The following is a 15,765-nucleotide window of genomic DNA, read 5'->3' as shown; positions in this document are numbered from 1 at the left end:
TATGGAATAGCAAAGATTATTGCTTTGCAGCATTTGCAGCACTATTATTTTTAGGGTTTTTTTAATAAAAAAAGAAAACATTTTAAATGTATATATCAGTCTTTTCTCATACATCTTTTTCTCACAAAAATACACAGAGAAAAATATGTGATTAATCATGATTAATCCACAGAAACCTGTGATTAATTTGATTAAAATAGTAATCGTTTCACAGCCCTAATATGTATATATATTTATTCCCTCATTACCTATAATGAGAGAGAGAGACAGACAGAGAGAGTAACCATAGAGTGTAGAACTTTTCTTTATATTTATTCATAGTCTTCTTTGTATTTTTTTCGTCATTGGCACTTGATTAATATATTCTGAAGTCATTAACAGTGTTTCGAAATTATCTCCATCAGACACTAATGGGCCTTCAGTTACACGTGTGTGGTGAGATGTCTGAATAGGGAAGGGAAATCCAGTATCCTCTTCAGATGCATGCCGCCCCCTCTGCATTTCATCCCGAAGTGTTGAAGAGGAGTCAGGATATTATTTACTCTGAAAAATAACAAGCCTTATTCCATATAAGACAAACAACGCTAAGGCAAATGTTTTACAAACAAAATAAAGACATTTGTTAAGGACTTCACTTGGATGACCATCTCAGCACAATACTTTAGCGACTGATAGAATAACCGCACACTAAACTTGTCACGAAAACTAGTGTTAGCCATTGACATCAGGGTTTAGAACATATTAAGATTGTTTTGCTAAACGTTGATTGCAAAGTTTATAGCTTGTTTTGTGAAAAACAGTACCGTCTCCCCTCAACAGATGGGCCAGCATAATTTCTCAAAAGTGCTCACATGCAATTCTTTAAAGGGGAGGAAGATGCAGTTTTTTTATAATGCAATGATCATTGTAACCATAAACCCTTGCCTTACAATGTTAAAAGATTACTGCTGAAGTCTCTCTCTATTTAAAGGGAAATTGTTTTATCGTTTCTTCAGCTTTGCTTCTTTGGTTTCATTTCTTTAGAAACAGTGAGACATGACGAAAGTGTTGCTTTCATCAACCAGACAAGCAGTCAAAGGTCACAAGATGAGTGGTGTTAAGCACTTAGCTTTATAACTTACCTGATAAAGCAAGGACCTATATATATAAGAGGTTTGTAGTAAGCTCTGAACTCTTGAAATAAACTGTTTGGAGAAGACATCACATCATTTCTTAATTCACTACCACAATATTGCAAGCCATCATGGAGTAAGTATTATTTTAAACTATATTAATACACACGTTTGCTAACCACTGGCAAATGTCATCTCATGCTAGAATAATCTTTACTGGTAAGTTTTTACTCACATTTCTACCTCGGTAAGTCACTGTAGATAACATAAGGCTATACATTTAGAACACATGGTATACATGTAGTAACATCAGTATGAGAACTTTGACCTATAGCGTGTGCACAAGTGTTCTGTTTATGACAATGGTAAGGGGATTATAACAGTGCTTTTCCCTCTTTCTTTCTCTCTCTCTCTCTCTCTCTCTCTCTCTAGTTTATTAAAGACTCCTCTGGAAAGACGCCTGGATAACCTGGAATGTCACTTCACCTGGAGCCTCAGTGGCAACGTTCGCCATCTGCAAGATTATTTGGTGGACTGCAGTCAGCATGATTGTGCTTGGGAGGGGCACCTGTACAACCTACTGGGTTACATCACCTACCACATCAGCAAATCCCCAGAGGAAGCTCTGACGTACCTGCAAAAGGCTGAGGTGGCGCTCAAAGGGCATTACACGGAGGGGAGAGGACCACGCCTTCTGGTGAACCAGGCAAACCTGGCATGGGTGCATTACCTTTTGGGTGAGCAAGCAAAGAGCGAAGCTTATATGAAGGAAGTGTCTAGGCTCCAAGAAGATTTTCCTGCCCCACCCAGTTGTCATCTGCATCCAGAGGTATACGGGGAGAAAGGCTGGACTCAGGTGAAGTTTGATAATAATTTCAAGCAAAAAGCAATAGATAACTTTGAGCTGGCTTTGAGAGGAGACCCAGACAGGAAAGGGTGGCATACAGGCCTTGCTCTGGCCAAGTATAGAGTTATTTTTGACGCAGGGGATGGAGAGTTGAGAGAGGAAATCATACAGCAAATGAAACATGCCAAGACAATGGATCCAGATAACCTACACCTGGCAGCTGTCTATTTGGCAGCTTTGGCACAGTTTCGCAGGAACACAGAGGACTCTGTGATAGAGGCTCGTGATATAGTTCAGAGGCTAAGACCATGGCTTCATGGCCTTGGAGAAATTCTTTATTTCTTTCGTTTACTGTCACTGGATTCAGCTGTGCAAGTTGCAGAAGAGATGGTGAGGAAATACCCCTCTGAAAAAGAAGCCAAAAAGCAGCTGGCAGTTTGTTATAAAGAGAAGATTTTAAAATCACAGCATGACTCAGATTTCAGGGAGCTGATGAGAAAATGCATCCACATTTATGAAGAGGTCACCAGTTTTTACCCATACTACTATAGGGGGAAAGTTGAACTTGCAAATATCTATTGCCATTCTGGGAACACAGAGAAAGCAGATCAAATATTTATGGATCTTCTCAAGGAGGAAGATCTGGATCCTGCAACTCTACAGCTGATATATTTTAAGTATGGAAATCATCTCTATCATATAAAGTCCATTGATTACCACAAAAAAGCTGCAGAAATCCTTACACAATCTTGGGATAGAAAGAAAAGCATCCAAATTCTCTGGTCAATTGCTAACTGTTGGGACCATCCCAGATGTGATGAAATCAAAGCCTTTCTGCTCAGACTTGAAAAGAACTGATTTTCTGCTGCCAGTCCATTTGTTCATACAGATAGTTTTAACAATGTAATATCGAGATACTTCTGGAATGTAATGAACACATGAACGATGCAAATCTGACTGAAAATGCATCAATTATTTTCACACTCAAATAATGGAAAATATATGCAGACGTTCACATGAAATTAATACAATTCATAATTCAGTGTTTAAACTGTTTTTACGTGTGTTACGTATGTTATAATACTCACTGTAATGGTGATCCTGTGTTGTAGGACTTGACATGCCTGTAATGCCATAATGTGTTATCTTAAGAAAGAAACAAAAAAGGAGGTGGTGTAAAAATGTCAATGCTGTGTAATGCTAAAAAAAAAACATTTCACCGGATTGTGCTTTAATATCACTGTCATGGATTATATTGTCAAAATCAAACTGAAGTCAAGACAAAATAAAATTTTATTTTAAATTAAAGTCAAATTATGTATGATTGTTTGATTTGTTTTAAATAAAGTATACTGTATAGTATATTTGGCTGACAGCCCGTGCTGTGGTCTGTCAATTAATTACACAGATTAACAAATGATTCCAAAGCAAACCTCAATGAGATATAACAACAACCCCTGTCCAACGCTCACATGAGCTGTTCACATTTGTCACGTCATTTGATAGATACTGTAGATGGATGTCGTAATATGGTCACCTCTTGTTATGTCCATTGGGACATAGAATTAACAGTTACATTATTATTAGGCTATATATTATCTCTGACAAGAACCATATTTCATTAGAGCTATCAAAAATCTCATTATGTGAATAAAAGAGTCAATTGAAGGGTCCAACTCTATGCTACCTCAGTGTGTGTATATAAACTATAAGGTGGATTTATTTCACTCAATTAAGGGGAACAGACAAAATTAAAGCCCTGTATTTCTAATGGCTAATTGTAGGTGGTTGTCATATGTAGTCTCTATTCTGAGTCGTGAGGTTGATAGTTCCATGATGGAGGGAAAAAAACATGTTGTTAGCCTTCACATTCCATCAGGCTGCATAGAGTACATGATTATTATAGCCTTGTGTTTGCGCATGGTTGAAAGCAGTTATGTACCATTTTGAGGTGTTTTATAAGCACGTGCTTTTAGTATCGTCTTCAAATTTGCTTTAAGAGCATATGGTCATGGTCATGTAAAGGACAGACAGATAAACACACCTGTCATTCCCGCTAGCCGTCCAGGCAATGCATCATGTATACATTTCTATGGTGCAGGACTGACTACCTTGTGAAAATGTATGAAAAGCTTTCACAGCACGGAATCACCAACAAAATCAGTAAGCATGCAGGCAAGCTTTCCTTAGTGACAACTATTCTGTTATTTAATGTTGTTTCGTTGCCTTTTAGGCAAATAACTTGCTACTTGTTTTAATCCACAATCTGATAAGGATTTTAAGTGCCACTTGATCAACCTCCTTGGGTACATTCATCATGCTCAGGGCTCCAGCAATGAAGCCTTGACATGCCTGAGGGAGTTGGGGAATATTACCTAAGAGCAGGACAAAGACAAGCCAACATGACATCTCCTGCTCCATTGCTACCTGGGTGAAATAGCAGAGAGGCAAGTTTATCTGGAAGAAGCAGCTCGGCTTCAGGAGACCTGACTGGGTTGTGGGGAAAATGGCTAGACCCTGTAGAAGTTTGAGAGACGTCACAAACAAACAAGCTATAGAGTGGTGCGTTAACGTGACCTTTCTCCTGCCAGGGGAAGAGTCTACACTGGATCACAAGTCACCCCAGATTTAATGGGGAACTTTTAGTAGCGCTGTATCTAATTGGTTCACTTTCCTACAGTCAGGAGAGGAGAATCGGCAAGAGATGTATGACAAAGATAGATATGTTGCAGAGAAAATGCGGTAGCTGTCATAGTTCAGTTAGTTATCTCTTCAATCACTCATCTTTTCAACCATGGTGTTTCATTTTTATATGAGGTGAACTTGCTCTCTGTCCGATTGGGATGTTGTGCACACATTTCTTTTACATTGACCAGAACACATGGAGTTCACATTACATTGTTTAAATTACATTGAACATTACATTGTTTACATTACATGAACTGTTTGTTGAAATTTTATTGTATAAGAAAATCCTGACATGCAGGAGACATTCATAATATATTTTTTTCCATTTGAATAGAATCTAATTATATGTACGTTGCATGGTCGGGCTTATGGTGTGCCAATTCAAGCATTTGTGATTAGATTTAGCTCTTCATGTCACATAGGTAACACAAGGGGAGAAAAGGAGAAATTAAAGAACAACTTTATAGAAAATCTCTAAAATGCATTTATCCTATGTCTAAAAAAACCAACTTGATCATATTGTCCTTGACACATCAAAAGGACTGAATTAATGGCGGGGGGGGGGGGGGGGGGGGGGGGTGTAGAGAAATATATATGAATCACTAAATAGAAAGAATCTGATTAGAATCAGATGTATTTCAGAAGGGAAACATTGCCCTTACCAGTTGACCTGCGGCATACAAGAACATTTTCAACTATCTAGCTATAGTCTAACTTTAGCTGGACTTAAACCAGAGCAGGAAGTAACAGATTGAAGAAACTAAAGTAGGGGAATGTATAAACTCTCTATTTCACATCACAACACAATCAAGTGATTCAAGTGATATAATGTCCTGATTTGGACACGACTGCTGCTTCACCATAAGTGATGTCCTTGAAGAATCTGACACCAGTTACCTTAAAAGGGGCCATTACCTTCCCTCTGTTTTGACTGCTTGAATTATTAAGACCTCCATCTGTGGAATGTTACAATCATGAACATTACAAATAATATGAAAAAAAAACATCACCCTGAGGAACAAAATACATTTAAATGAACTAACAGGCACTGTTCTGAGTTTCTGTTCACATTAGATACAGTATCTATTATAGATACCTATGGATAATAATCATAAAAAAACTGATTTTGACTTATGATTACATACGCTAAACGTCTCTAGAAAAAGGACACTTTTGCATGACATTTTGCTTAGAAGAGCCAGCCTTATGTCATACGACATAAGAAAGGTATAATGTATAGTCCGGCGGTCACTATCGAAAAATAAATCCCGACGGGACGAACAGGACCCTGACGCGCAGACCCAATAACAGACTTTCTGATGGCCCATTCAAATCAACGGAACTTTCGAACATTCCGAAGAGCCGTAAAGTAACATTTGGTATGTTGTTCTTCTCACTTCATCAGACAGTTTTGGCATGACAGGCTCTGGTACTGTAATAGTACAAAACATCACCTAGGTGCCTAGGTGGGTTCTGTATCTTACTCAAAGATACGTGGCAGGAAGCAAAGTCGTTCCCCTCTGGAGAAAGGTATAGACAGATTGTACATTTGAATTTATCCAGTCTAGAAAACTAGAAATGGCACCAGCACTTTAAGGTCTCTTCATGGAATTCAAGGCCAGTGCTATGGCATGAAATGCTTTTAAATCCCTTTTTAGAAATGCTCTAAACTTTGGCTTAAAGCAAACTAGCAAATGTCATATTTCACGTAGGTATGGCCATTTTACACAATAAAATAAGGGCTTTAGATGCATTCAGATGGTGGAGGCAGACGTCTTTGGATCCTGACGTAGGGCCTGCTCTACGGTGTGGCCAGATTCTGCTCCACCAACGCCAGAGCGGCCCCGGCAACAGTGCTGGAGCAGACAAATTGCACCCAGAACCACAGAGCTGGTCAAGACGGAGAACCCGCTCAGCACGAATGTGGCCATGTAAGAACCGGTTTGGTCCACTAACCAACCTGTTCATAGAAAGGAAATGAACAAGAGAGATATAGAGAGAGAGAGAGAGAAAGAAAGAGAGAGAGAGAAAGTGCGGTAAGTTTATACAATTGATGATGATTTTGTGTTCTCTAGTTCCCCCTTCGGCATGCTTGATTTAGAGCACTGATCATAAACATGTTTAGCTTGGTAGCTGGCCACGGCCCTGGGATGCCTATTGCAGAGATCACGTTTGATCGATGTCCGCTGGCACCCCCTATGGATAAGGGCTAATGTGAGCTTTTAGCTACGAGTGAAAAGGAGGGGAATGAGGAGGAGAAGGGATACTGAAATGCGTTCCGTGGTGGGCAGATTAGGAGGGCTTAAATATCTTGGAAAGCGGAAGTAGGGTGAGTCATCTTCCACAACTTTGTTTACAAAAACATCATTAGTTTAGAACATTTATATTTTTTTACGTGTATAACTAGAAGTAAGTGGGTGCAGGTGTGCGCATGGGTATGCATGTGAGATACTCTGGATGGTACTGACCTCCGATTGGTGGACTGATGAGGTATGGAATAGCATGCAGGAAGTAGACCACACCCAAGGCTGAGGAAAGGTAGGAGGGCCCCACAAAGTCAGACGTCAACACGGGAATGAGAGCGACATAGGCGCCGTCGAAGTAGCCGTAGAGGAGAGCGAAGGGCACCAGCAGTGGGAAGCTCGGCAGAAGCGGCACCAGGAAACAGCTGAACCCCTCCAGTCCCACCGCCAGCATGTAGCTCACCATCCGGTACGGCCTGAGACAACTGAAGAAATGCTCACAGTTTATCGCCAGTCAACATGATCTCTTTTTTTTGTCCAGTCTTTAGCGCACGGAGGCATTTTATAGACCTGCAGAGACTGACAGGTTACCACTCCCATTCATTTCATCGGCCAATTCTTTGCTAGTTACTTCAGCCCAGGAAGTACAAAAATGACCACAGATATCTTGCTTCACAATCAACTGAACTACTACACTACATAGAACTGAACTTGCACTTACAGTAGTTTTGTTCCTGCACTTTTTTGTATTTCGTATGTAAAATAGTATTTATTGTTACACTAAGTCTTTATTGCTCTTAGCTTAATTGTTCTCTCCTTTGTACGTTGCTTTGGATAAAAGTGTCTGCTAAATTACTAAATGTCAATGCCAAATGACTTATGACCACAGCACTCAAAACGCTACATTGATTGGCCATACTTGTGTATAATAACTGAAAAAAAGCCTATGGGAATAAAAACCTCTTGGCACCAACATTTCTTATGCTAACTGGCTCAAGCTAACCCTCTTAAGCCTGGCCCCCTGGTCTATATCCAAATCTGCCAAGAAGTAAACAAAAAAATCTCACCTCAAGTCAGTCATCCAGCCAAAGGTGATGTTTCCAACAATGCCGATGACGCCCAGGATGGAGATCAACAGTGCCGCCTGCTGGTGGCTCACCCCAACACTGAGTGCATAAGGAACCAGGTACACAAAGGGCACACTGCAGCCGTACGCCAAGAACAGGAAAGACACAGACAGCAACAGGAAGTCCGGCATTAGCAGGAAGCCATACTCTGTCATGGGGGGCAGGCAGGGACAGATACTGTCAGATCCAGTTCTGGGCGAGACCCAGTTCATCTCCAGCAGTTTGGCTTCCACTAGCTTAGTGCCCTGTAACTTTGAGTCACATGGCTTGGCATCTGTAAGCTTAGATACTGCTAACTTTAAGTCTGGTGATGTTGGGTCTGCTGGTACTGAGTGTTCAACCTTTGTGCTTGGTGGAATTTGGGTCAGTGGCTTTGTATTTTCACATGTGGTGTTTTCTCCTTCAGAATGCTTTGACAAAAAGCACATATTGTCTGATTTTTCATCCATCACATGCATGCTCTCTGAATGTTCAACCTTTGTGTTTGGTGGATCTTGGGTCACTGGCTGTGAGTCTGCTGGTTGTGTATTTGCAGTGTTTTCTTGATCTGTTTCAAAATGTTTTAGCAAAAAGCACATACTGTCTGACTTTTCAATCATCTCGTGCATACTCCCTGGTGACTTTCGGTCAGCTTGTTCTACATCACCTTTCACGTCACCTGCTTGTTTGCAGTCCTTCAAAATTTCACTCACAGGTTTTTCATTTGTGAGCTTTGAGTCAGGTAGCTTGATGTGTTTTAGCTTAGCATCGCCTTGTTTACCATCAGGTAAATTCACCACGTATCCCTTCTTTTCCTCATCTTCCCGCTGCACCTGCTCTTCAAGTGGTTTCAGCAGGGCAGCACAGACGCACAGGTGAGAGACCAGTCCGCCCAGTATGAGAAGCGCTCCCCTCCACGAGTAGTACTCTATTAGGAGCTGTACGACTGGGGCCAGCACAAACGTGCCAATGCCACTGCCAGACATGGCGAGTCCATACGCCAGGGCTTTCCTCCTACTGAAGTACATGCCTACCATGGCCACTGAAGGGGTGTAACTAAGAGCAAATCCCATGCCTTTAAAAAGAAGGGAGACATCGGTTAAGATGATAAATAAAATACAAAAATGAATAACAAACTGTGATGAATCCCAATATATGGTTTGTTAAATATTTATACTCTATGCATTGGGATCTAAAAACATTTTGTGTGATCATGGACGTGAACTGAATGAGTCAGTATTTGTATATCAGTATATTATCTGTATAAGTCAAAAAATCCTTGCGCTACAGACTGGGAAGGCTTCATGCAGAACTACCCCCACCACAATAAAAAAGTCATGTTCTTTTCTAGAGAGCCCCCTTGCTGTTGAGAAAAAGACATGGTGCTTTCCTCTACGACGTAAACAAACCTGTGAGTATGCCCAGACTTAGATAGAGGAACTCTAGACTGGTGGCAAAGGAGCTCAACACAAGGCCAGCGGAGGACAGGATGCCTCCCATCATCACAGCCGCTCTGTGAGACAGACGGTTCCCAATAAAACTACCCAACGGAGCTGCAACAGTCAGACACAGAGTATTTTAGAGAGGCAATGCAAGTTCATTTAGATAGTACAATTCATATACATTGGTAATTCAAAGTGATTTACAAATGGTAATAGGTCATCCTCAGTGCTTTACAAATACACTGGTAGTTCAAAGTGATTTACAAATGAGCAGATAAAGAAATAGGAGATTAAAAGCTAAAAAAAAAAAGTAAAGAGGGGAAGAAGGGAGATTTTTAGACAGCATTTAGGACCGCAATGACAACTGATATGAGAACATCTTTAGCACGCTAAATCATTCATATTGTAACCCTGACAAAACATAAATGTATAAAGGGCAATTAGCCACACCTACCGCATAACATGGTCATGCAGTCAACTGTAGAGTGTATCCAAGCAGTCCCAGAGTAATCTCTGGAGAACTGCAACTGGAACTCCACAAAAAAAATGGAGACACACCTGGAATGACAGAAGGACATTAGGAAAGCATTCTTAATGGAATAATTAGCAAAAGGTTGAAATGTTTGGTATTCCGTTCTATTCCATATCTGAAAAATGTGACCTGGGGAAAATCCTACATAGTCAAACAATGTATCACATACTGATGGGTTTGTTATTGCTTTATAACAATACTGCAAAAATCAGCCTTCAGATCAATTCAAATTGTAAGGAAACATGTTTTACTTTAATGTGCATTTCTCAGTTGGCTGAGCTTTGCCAAGCTAAGAGTTTTAAATTATGTAACAAAGGATTTTAGGTCAATACATTTTACACCTAGAGGGGTTTATGGCATATGAACACAGGAATTTTAATTCCCTCTTTCTCTAAGACCCTGGTGTCTACAACACACTATGGTGGGTCTGTATTCAGTGACCAGGCAGTTCATATTGTAATGAAGTGCAGAGATATTGGTATTATGTTCATTAGTGACAGACCATTCTTTACTTTTTAAATTAAAATGTGGTTACTTGGTAACAGACAGAGTATGCACTGGGATTGTAAGCTGCAACTGGCTCGGAACTGACGGAAGGTTCTGAGGCACTAGAGGTTCAGATGCCTTCCATTCTGGAACGCGTTTGCTCCAGTTTGGAAGGACCTGTTAGGTTAAGTGTTCACCGAATACAGACTCACCTGGTTACAGCACGAGTACAGATGGTGGTGAGGAAACAGCTGGCTACGATCATCCAGCCCCACCCCCCATCAGGAGCCATTGCAGCGGGGTGCTTGACGGCCCCAGCCATGCCCCCCCCTGTCCTATTAGCTCTAATCCCCTCAACAATCCAGGCAGTGGCCACTCGATCCTCTGCCCCACACCCACAGCTCTGGGTTTCTCTCTCTCTATCTCTCTTTCTCTCTCTCACTCTCTCTCTTTCTCTCTCTCTCTCTCTCTCTCTCTCTGTTGTGTGTCTGCTCTTCTTTTCTCATGCTAAACTCTTCATGATAAACAAACTGTGCGTTTGAGAGCCACTATTTCCCTCTGTCTTAGACAGGTAAGCATGCTGATACGATGATCCCAGTTCTTCTATCACTTAATTTTACCCTCACGCTTTCTTGTTCACTCTCCATTCACTTCCTCTATTTCACTAAATAACTTTCAGGGAGGACTCTGATGAGGGAGAGATCTGAAAAAAGGCAAAATGAAGAATTTGATTAATAGCCCGAATTTATGGAAAGCTGCACCCTTTTTACACATTCTAGTTTCCTGACTGCTTTTTTTTATTCTCTTGCTGTCATCTCAAAAGTGAACCCTTAACACTTGTTCAGCTCAGTATGCATCTTAATTAGCATCTTAATTGCTCCAAATGATACTGATGACAGTGTGAACCCAAACAAAGGCTGACACCAGCCGGAAGACCATGAGATGATGATGAGCCTCGGGGGAGAAAAGGGTTGTTGTTTGCACAGGACCCATGCACAGATCTGCAACGTGCAGCCCTGACAAAGAGGGGGATTCTAATTCTACCACTCCAGTCTGCTTGTGGGGAGCAGCGTGTGTACAACACCCTGATTATCAGCTCAAACGTGACCGTGCAATGTTTGCGTCCTGTCCTGGTCCTCCCCTAGGCACCACGACACAACAGCACACCACACATGTGACCGTCTGGCCATCCACTCGCAGTCACAGTCGCACGCTCGCCCCACCCTAGTGCCACGGGGAATGCCAGCTGACCACCGGTGGGGGTGAGGGACATCTTGTCCGTCCGTGCGATAAGAATGGAGGTCTCAAAGAGTTACATGTCAACAAGCAGGGGAGTGTTGCTTCAGTTTCAGCCCATGTGGCCTAATTTAGTCTGAGTTCACCAAATGGGAACAGGAACGGGAGTCTGTGCACTGCTACTACTGCAGTCACTAGACACAGTGATCAAAACCAAGAGGGGGAAGGCCTGCCTAGTTTCTTCACGGTTAAGCAATGACCAACAGGCATTATTATCCCCAATCAAAAATGGATGGGAGATTTACATTAGAGGTGTTTTTTGTCCAAATATGTTACGGGGAGGCATTTCATCACTTTTCCCACTCAACTGGAGCCCTGGTCATACACGCTAATGCTGTGTGGTCCATGGTCTGAAGGCACTATTAAGAAGTCACCTACCTATGGAGAGAGAATGAGCTACACCATCCCATCCTCCACACCTTTGTAGCCTGATGCTAGTTTCCAATGGGGGTGAAATGTGGGGAATGACAATGCCTCCTGCTAACACAAAATGAATAAATTAAGAATTAAAACGTTAAATATGAATGCATGATTTTTAGATACTGACAACGTATCCTAATAGGGTCATTTTTGAGTATATCAGAGTCCGTGTGATATTTATGTATCGTGTTTGTGGGAAATGGGAGATACTTTGATTTGTCGATGTTCCATTTTGTGAGAGAAACATTGGCCATACACACCACATGTTTTAAAGACTTACTTGCTCTTCAGGAGTGGAGGGTGGAAATGGTTAAATAATTCAAACAAGGAGCGAATCGATTTTGCCTACATAGCCAACACGTGCACTACAGACTTTACCCTTGTTTCTGTTTAAGTAATAGAACCAAATCTCTATCTTGAACGGACAGTTTTTTTTCCAAATTCAGTTTAGAATCTTATTAAATGCGTATAATGTTGGCTTCACATGGTATTTCAACAACTATATCTGAAAGCCATCTATAGGCTACTGGTTTTCAGTGTAAAAGTCTTACTTTAGTTGATGTGTGACAATAAACCGCATGGAAAGTAATTTGTCATACAGATTCGTAGTAGTTTAGATTATGAATTTATTGAATGCATCGCGCTTCAACAGACGGTAAGAAATTCCAATGGCAAAACTAAAGCTTGCAGTTAAAAAGTTAAGTGTAAGTATGACAAAGGTTTATCACTTACTTGAGGTCCTGGGAAAGCCCTCCGTAGTTCGACATGGTCAAAACTCCAGAAAATCCATCACTTCTAAAGCTGCCGCTCTACAATAAGCAAGTATATTTGTAGAAAGTTTAGGCGGAAGTGATGCTTTTGTTGCAAGCACTGGTGGCTAGAAAACCTCCTCAAACGCCCCTATCCCATGCTCACCTCTTCACCGCCCAAAGAACAACAACATCGCACTTGAATATCGTCCACATTGGAATTGAATCAAACCAAAGCCAGTTCATCACACCAATCCATCTCCCGCTCGGCTAGCCTACTAATATTTCCTTTTCCCATGGCTTCAATCACTACATTTAACAGTTGTCAGTTAAAAAAAAATACATTTTTAAAGTGGTTTGCTGACTGACACACGGTTTGTTCAGTCTCAAATAGTATACACTGTCTCATGGGATAAATGGCAAAATATAATCTCACCAAGAAATCATTGGAAATATCAATAACTAGGCTCAAAAAATATGTTTTTGATATGTTTATGTTTAGGTTGTAGGCTACTAATTATTAGGCTTATTATCATGTGCATTTAGAGTAGCTTTGTAGTTATTACTTTGCTTGTCCTTGTTTTGGAAATCTATAAACTTCTGTTAATTTAAGTAACTTGGTAATAACAGCTGGAAAGTAGCCTATTTCATGTTGAAAAGTCTTTAAGGCACCCAGTGCAACTTTCGAGGCTTAAAAATAAACATTCAATTCTAGTCTTTTTTACACGTAGGCCTAGTAAGTTTCAATAACTCCATACCATTAGCCTACATATCGACATTCAAGGAGCAAAGATGAGACGTCGTTGTGTGGTGAGAACTGATAGAAAATCGTAAACAACAACAATCGCCGCCATTTTCCCCCCAAATCTTTATTTATTGGTGCCACCAATAAATAAAGCAGGATTCCAGTCAATGGAAAAATGGCCTCTCCCCACCGGCGATTGTTGTTGTTTACGATTTTCTATCAGTTCTCACCACACAACGACGTCTCATCTTTGCTCCTTGAATGTCGATATGTAATGGTATGGAGTTATTGAAACTTACTAGGCCTACGTGTAAAAAAAGACTAGAAATTGAATGTTTATTTTTCGAGTCTCAAGCCTATAGGCTAAAGTTGCACTGCGGGTGCCTGAGCAAACCCGATTCACACTTGTACTAAGTTGATAAACTCAACTATCAGTTCTCTAGTTCTAGTCTAGTTCTAACTTTTTGTAGTGGGAAGGAATTGTCACAGGATGTTGACTCAACAAATGGCATGTTGTATCAACTATTTGAATTAAGTGTAATAAACCTGACACTACACGTTGACATAACTTAACAAGTCAAAGCAACAAGAAAACTTGACCAGGTTGAGTCAACAAATCTTTTTTTTTTTTTTTTTTTTACAGTAGGCAACAACAACAAAAAACGTAGGGTGAATATGGGTAAAGTGGGACAATGGGCAAACTGGGACAGTTAAGCCTAATCATGTTTATCTTTACATGTGTATGCTTCTATTACTAAATGTCGTCATTGAGTTCATCATAGGTAAGTATGAGATTAAAAAAAAATAGTTCTATGTTGATGACATTACTTCCTGGGGTGTGGCTCACCATATTCAACTTCCTCTGCAGTGAAACAAGATGTAGGTAAAATGACATAACGCTTTTAGGTGAAAGTTGTTAGTGTTCTAGAAATAAGAAAACTGCTGGATAGTTTGCAATTGTGATATATTTTGTTAAGGGATGTAATGGTGATTCATAATTTAAAAAAATCTTATCCATGTGAGTCTTACTTTTTTTTTTAAATGCCATTTTGCTACTGTCCCACTTTAACAATATGCTATTGTTAAAGTGGGACAGTGTGTTATTGGCAAACTGGGACAATCATTTAAGTCATTTTAAAGGTAGAAATAAGTTCCCTTTTTATTCATCCATCATAAACATGGGCATCTAGCTAGTTCAATATATAAAGAAATGTACTTTGTTTATAATGTATTGCATAAATCAAGATAGATAGAATGAAAATGATGATCGTGATCCTATGCTAGGCTACACTAGGCTAGTAGGCTAATGATGATTGCTCTAATCCTATTTCAGAATCCTATGGGAGTATGAATTGTTGCTGATTTTAATGTTTTAAATAAAAATAAAATGTGTTTAATGTTTATGAAGGTTCTTTTTAATATCTCTACTCATCAGAAATTAATTGTTGTTGTTTTAATTATTGTTTTAAATAAAAAAAGAATTATTGTCCCAGTTTGCCAATATATGGTGTCCCACTTTACCAATAGTGCCTGAAAAATTTGGTTCGTGGTCAATGTGTTTTTGGTGAAGGGTCATCCATCCAGTGTTTACTTTTTATTAGTGTTTTCTTCTACATAGTATAGTAGAGGTCTTGAGCTATTTAGAATGGTATCATATGTTAGGCTAAGACATTTGGGTCATAATCAAAAATGATGTTGAAGGTACATTTTCAGAAAGTGTCCCAGTTTACCCATATTCACCCTACATGTAGGCAGATAACATTAGTTGACTTGACTGTCAGGTCTAGAATAGCCTACAACCTTTACATTTGAGTTTGATTTGCGTGTTTGTTGATAGTTAGGGCAAAGGGTACAAGAATAAAGACCATTGACAATTGGCATGTGTTCCTATTGCAGTTGTTGGAGCCAGGTTTAGGAAGATGATCTCCCTGACTCTATTCATAAAAAGGGGGTGGGGAGCTAATAGAAAGTTTGCAAATAACCTATTCTTACATATAATTCCACATAAACATTAATGCTATTGTTATGATTTCAAAATCTCCAGGGGGAAAAAACACACCAGCTCAAGTAGCACCACAAGACAATGTTTCTTTTTTTTT

At 40.1% G+C, this 15,765-nt stretch overlaps 2 protein-coding genes across 2 annotated transcripts; one reads left to right on the top strand and one right to left on the bottom strand.

Annotated features, from left to right (window-relative positions):
- Window positions 1-1,243: 1,243 nt before the first annotated feature.
- Window positions 1,244-2,817, top strand: LOC308373569 (interferon-induced protein with tetratricopeptide repeats 1-like; the record flags this gene model as incomplete). The annotated part of the gene is made up of 2 exons (XM_080849140.1): window positions 1,244-1,248; window positions 1,545-2,817. The coding sequence occupies 2 exons, from the start codon at window positions 1,244-1,246 to the stop codon at window positions 2,815-2,817; spliced, it is 1,278 nt and encodes a 425-aa protein (XP_080705266.1).
- A 3,584-nt stretch (window positions 2,818-6,401) lies between these two features.
- slc16a12a (solute carrier family 16 member 12a) lies at window positions 6,402-10,778 on the bottom strand (the record flags this gene model as incomplete). Its single annotated transcript, XM_080849139.1, has 6 exons — window positions 6,402-6,607; window positions 7,116-7,375; window positions 7,958-9,071; window positions 9,406-9,549; window positions 9,893-9,996; window positions 10,669-10,778. 6 exons carry the CDS (start codon window positions 10,776-10,778, stop codon window positions 6,402-6,404), a joined length of 1,938 nt encoding a protein of 645 aa, XP_080705265.1.
- Window positions 10,779-15,765: the final 4,987 nt, after the last annotated feature.

The sequence above is a fragment of the Sprattus sprattus genome, assembly GCF_963457725.1.
Source record: "Sprattus sprattus genome assembly, chromosome: 12".
Taxonomy (NCBI): Eukaryota; Metazoa; Chordata; class Actinopteri; order Clupeiformes; family Clupeidae; genus Sprattus; species Sprattus sprattus.
This window is presented reverse-complemented; position numbering and strand designations above follow the sequence as displayed.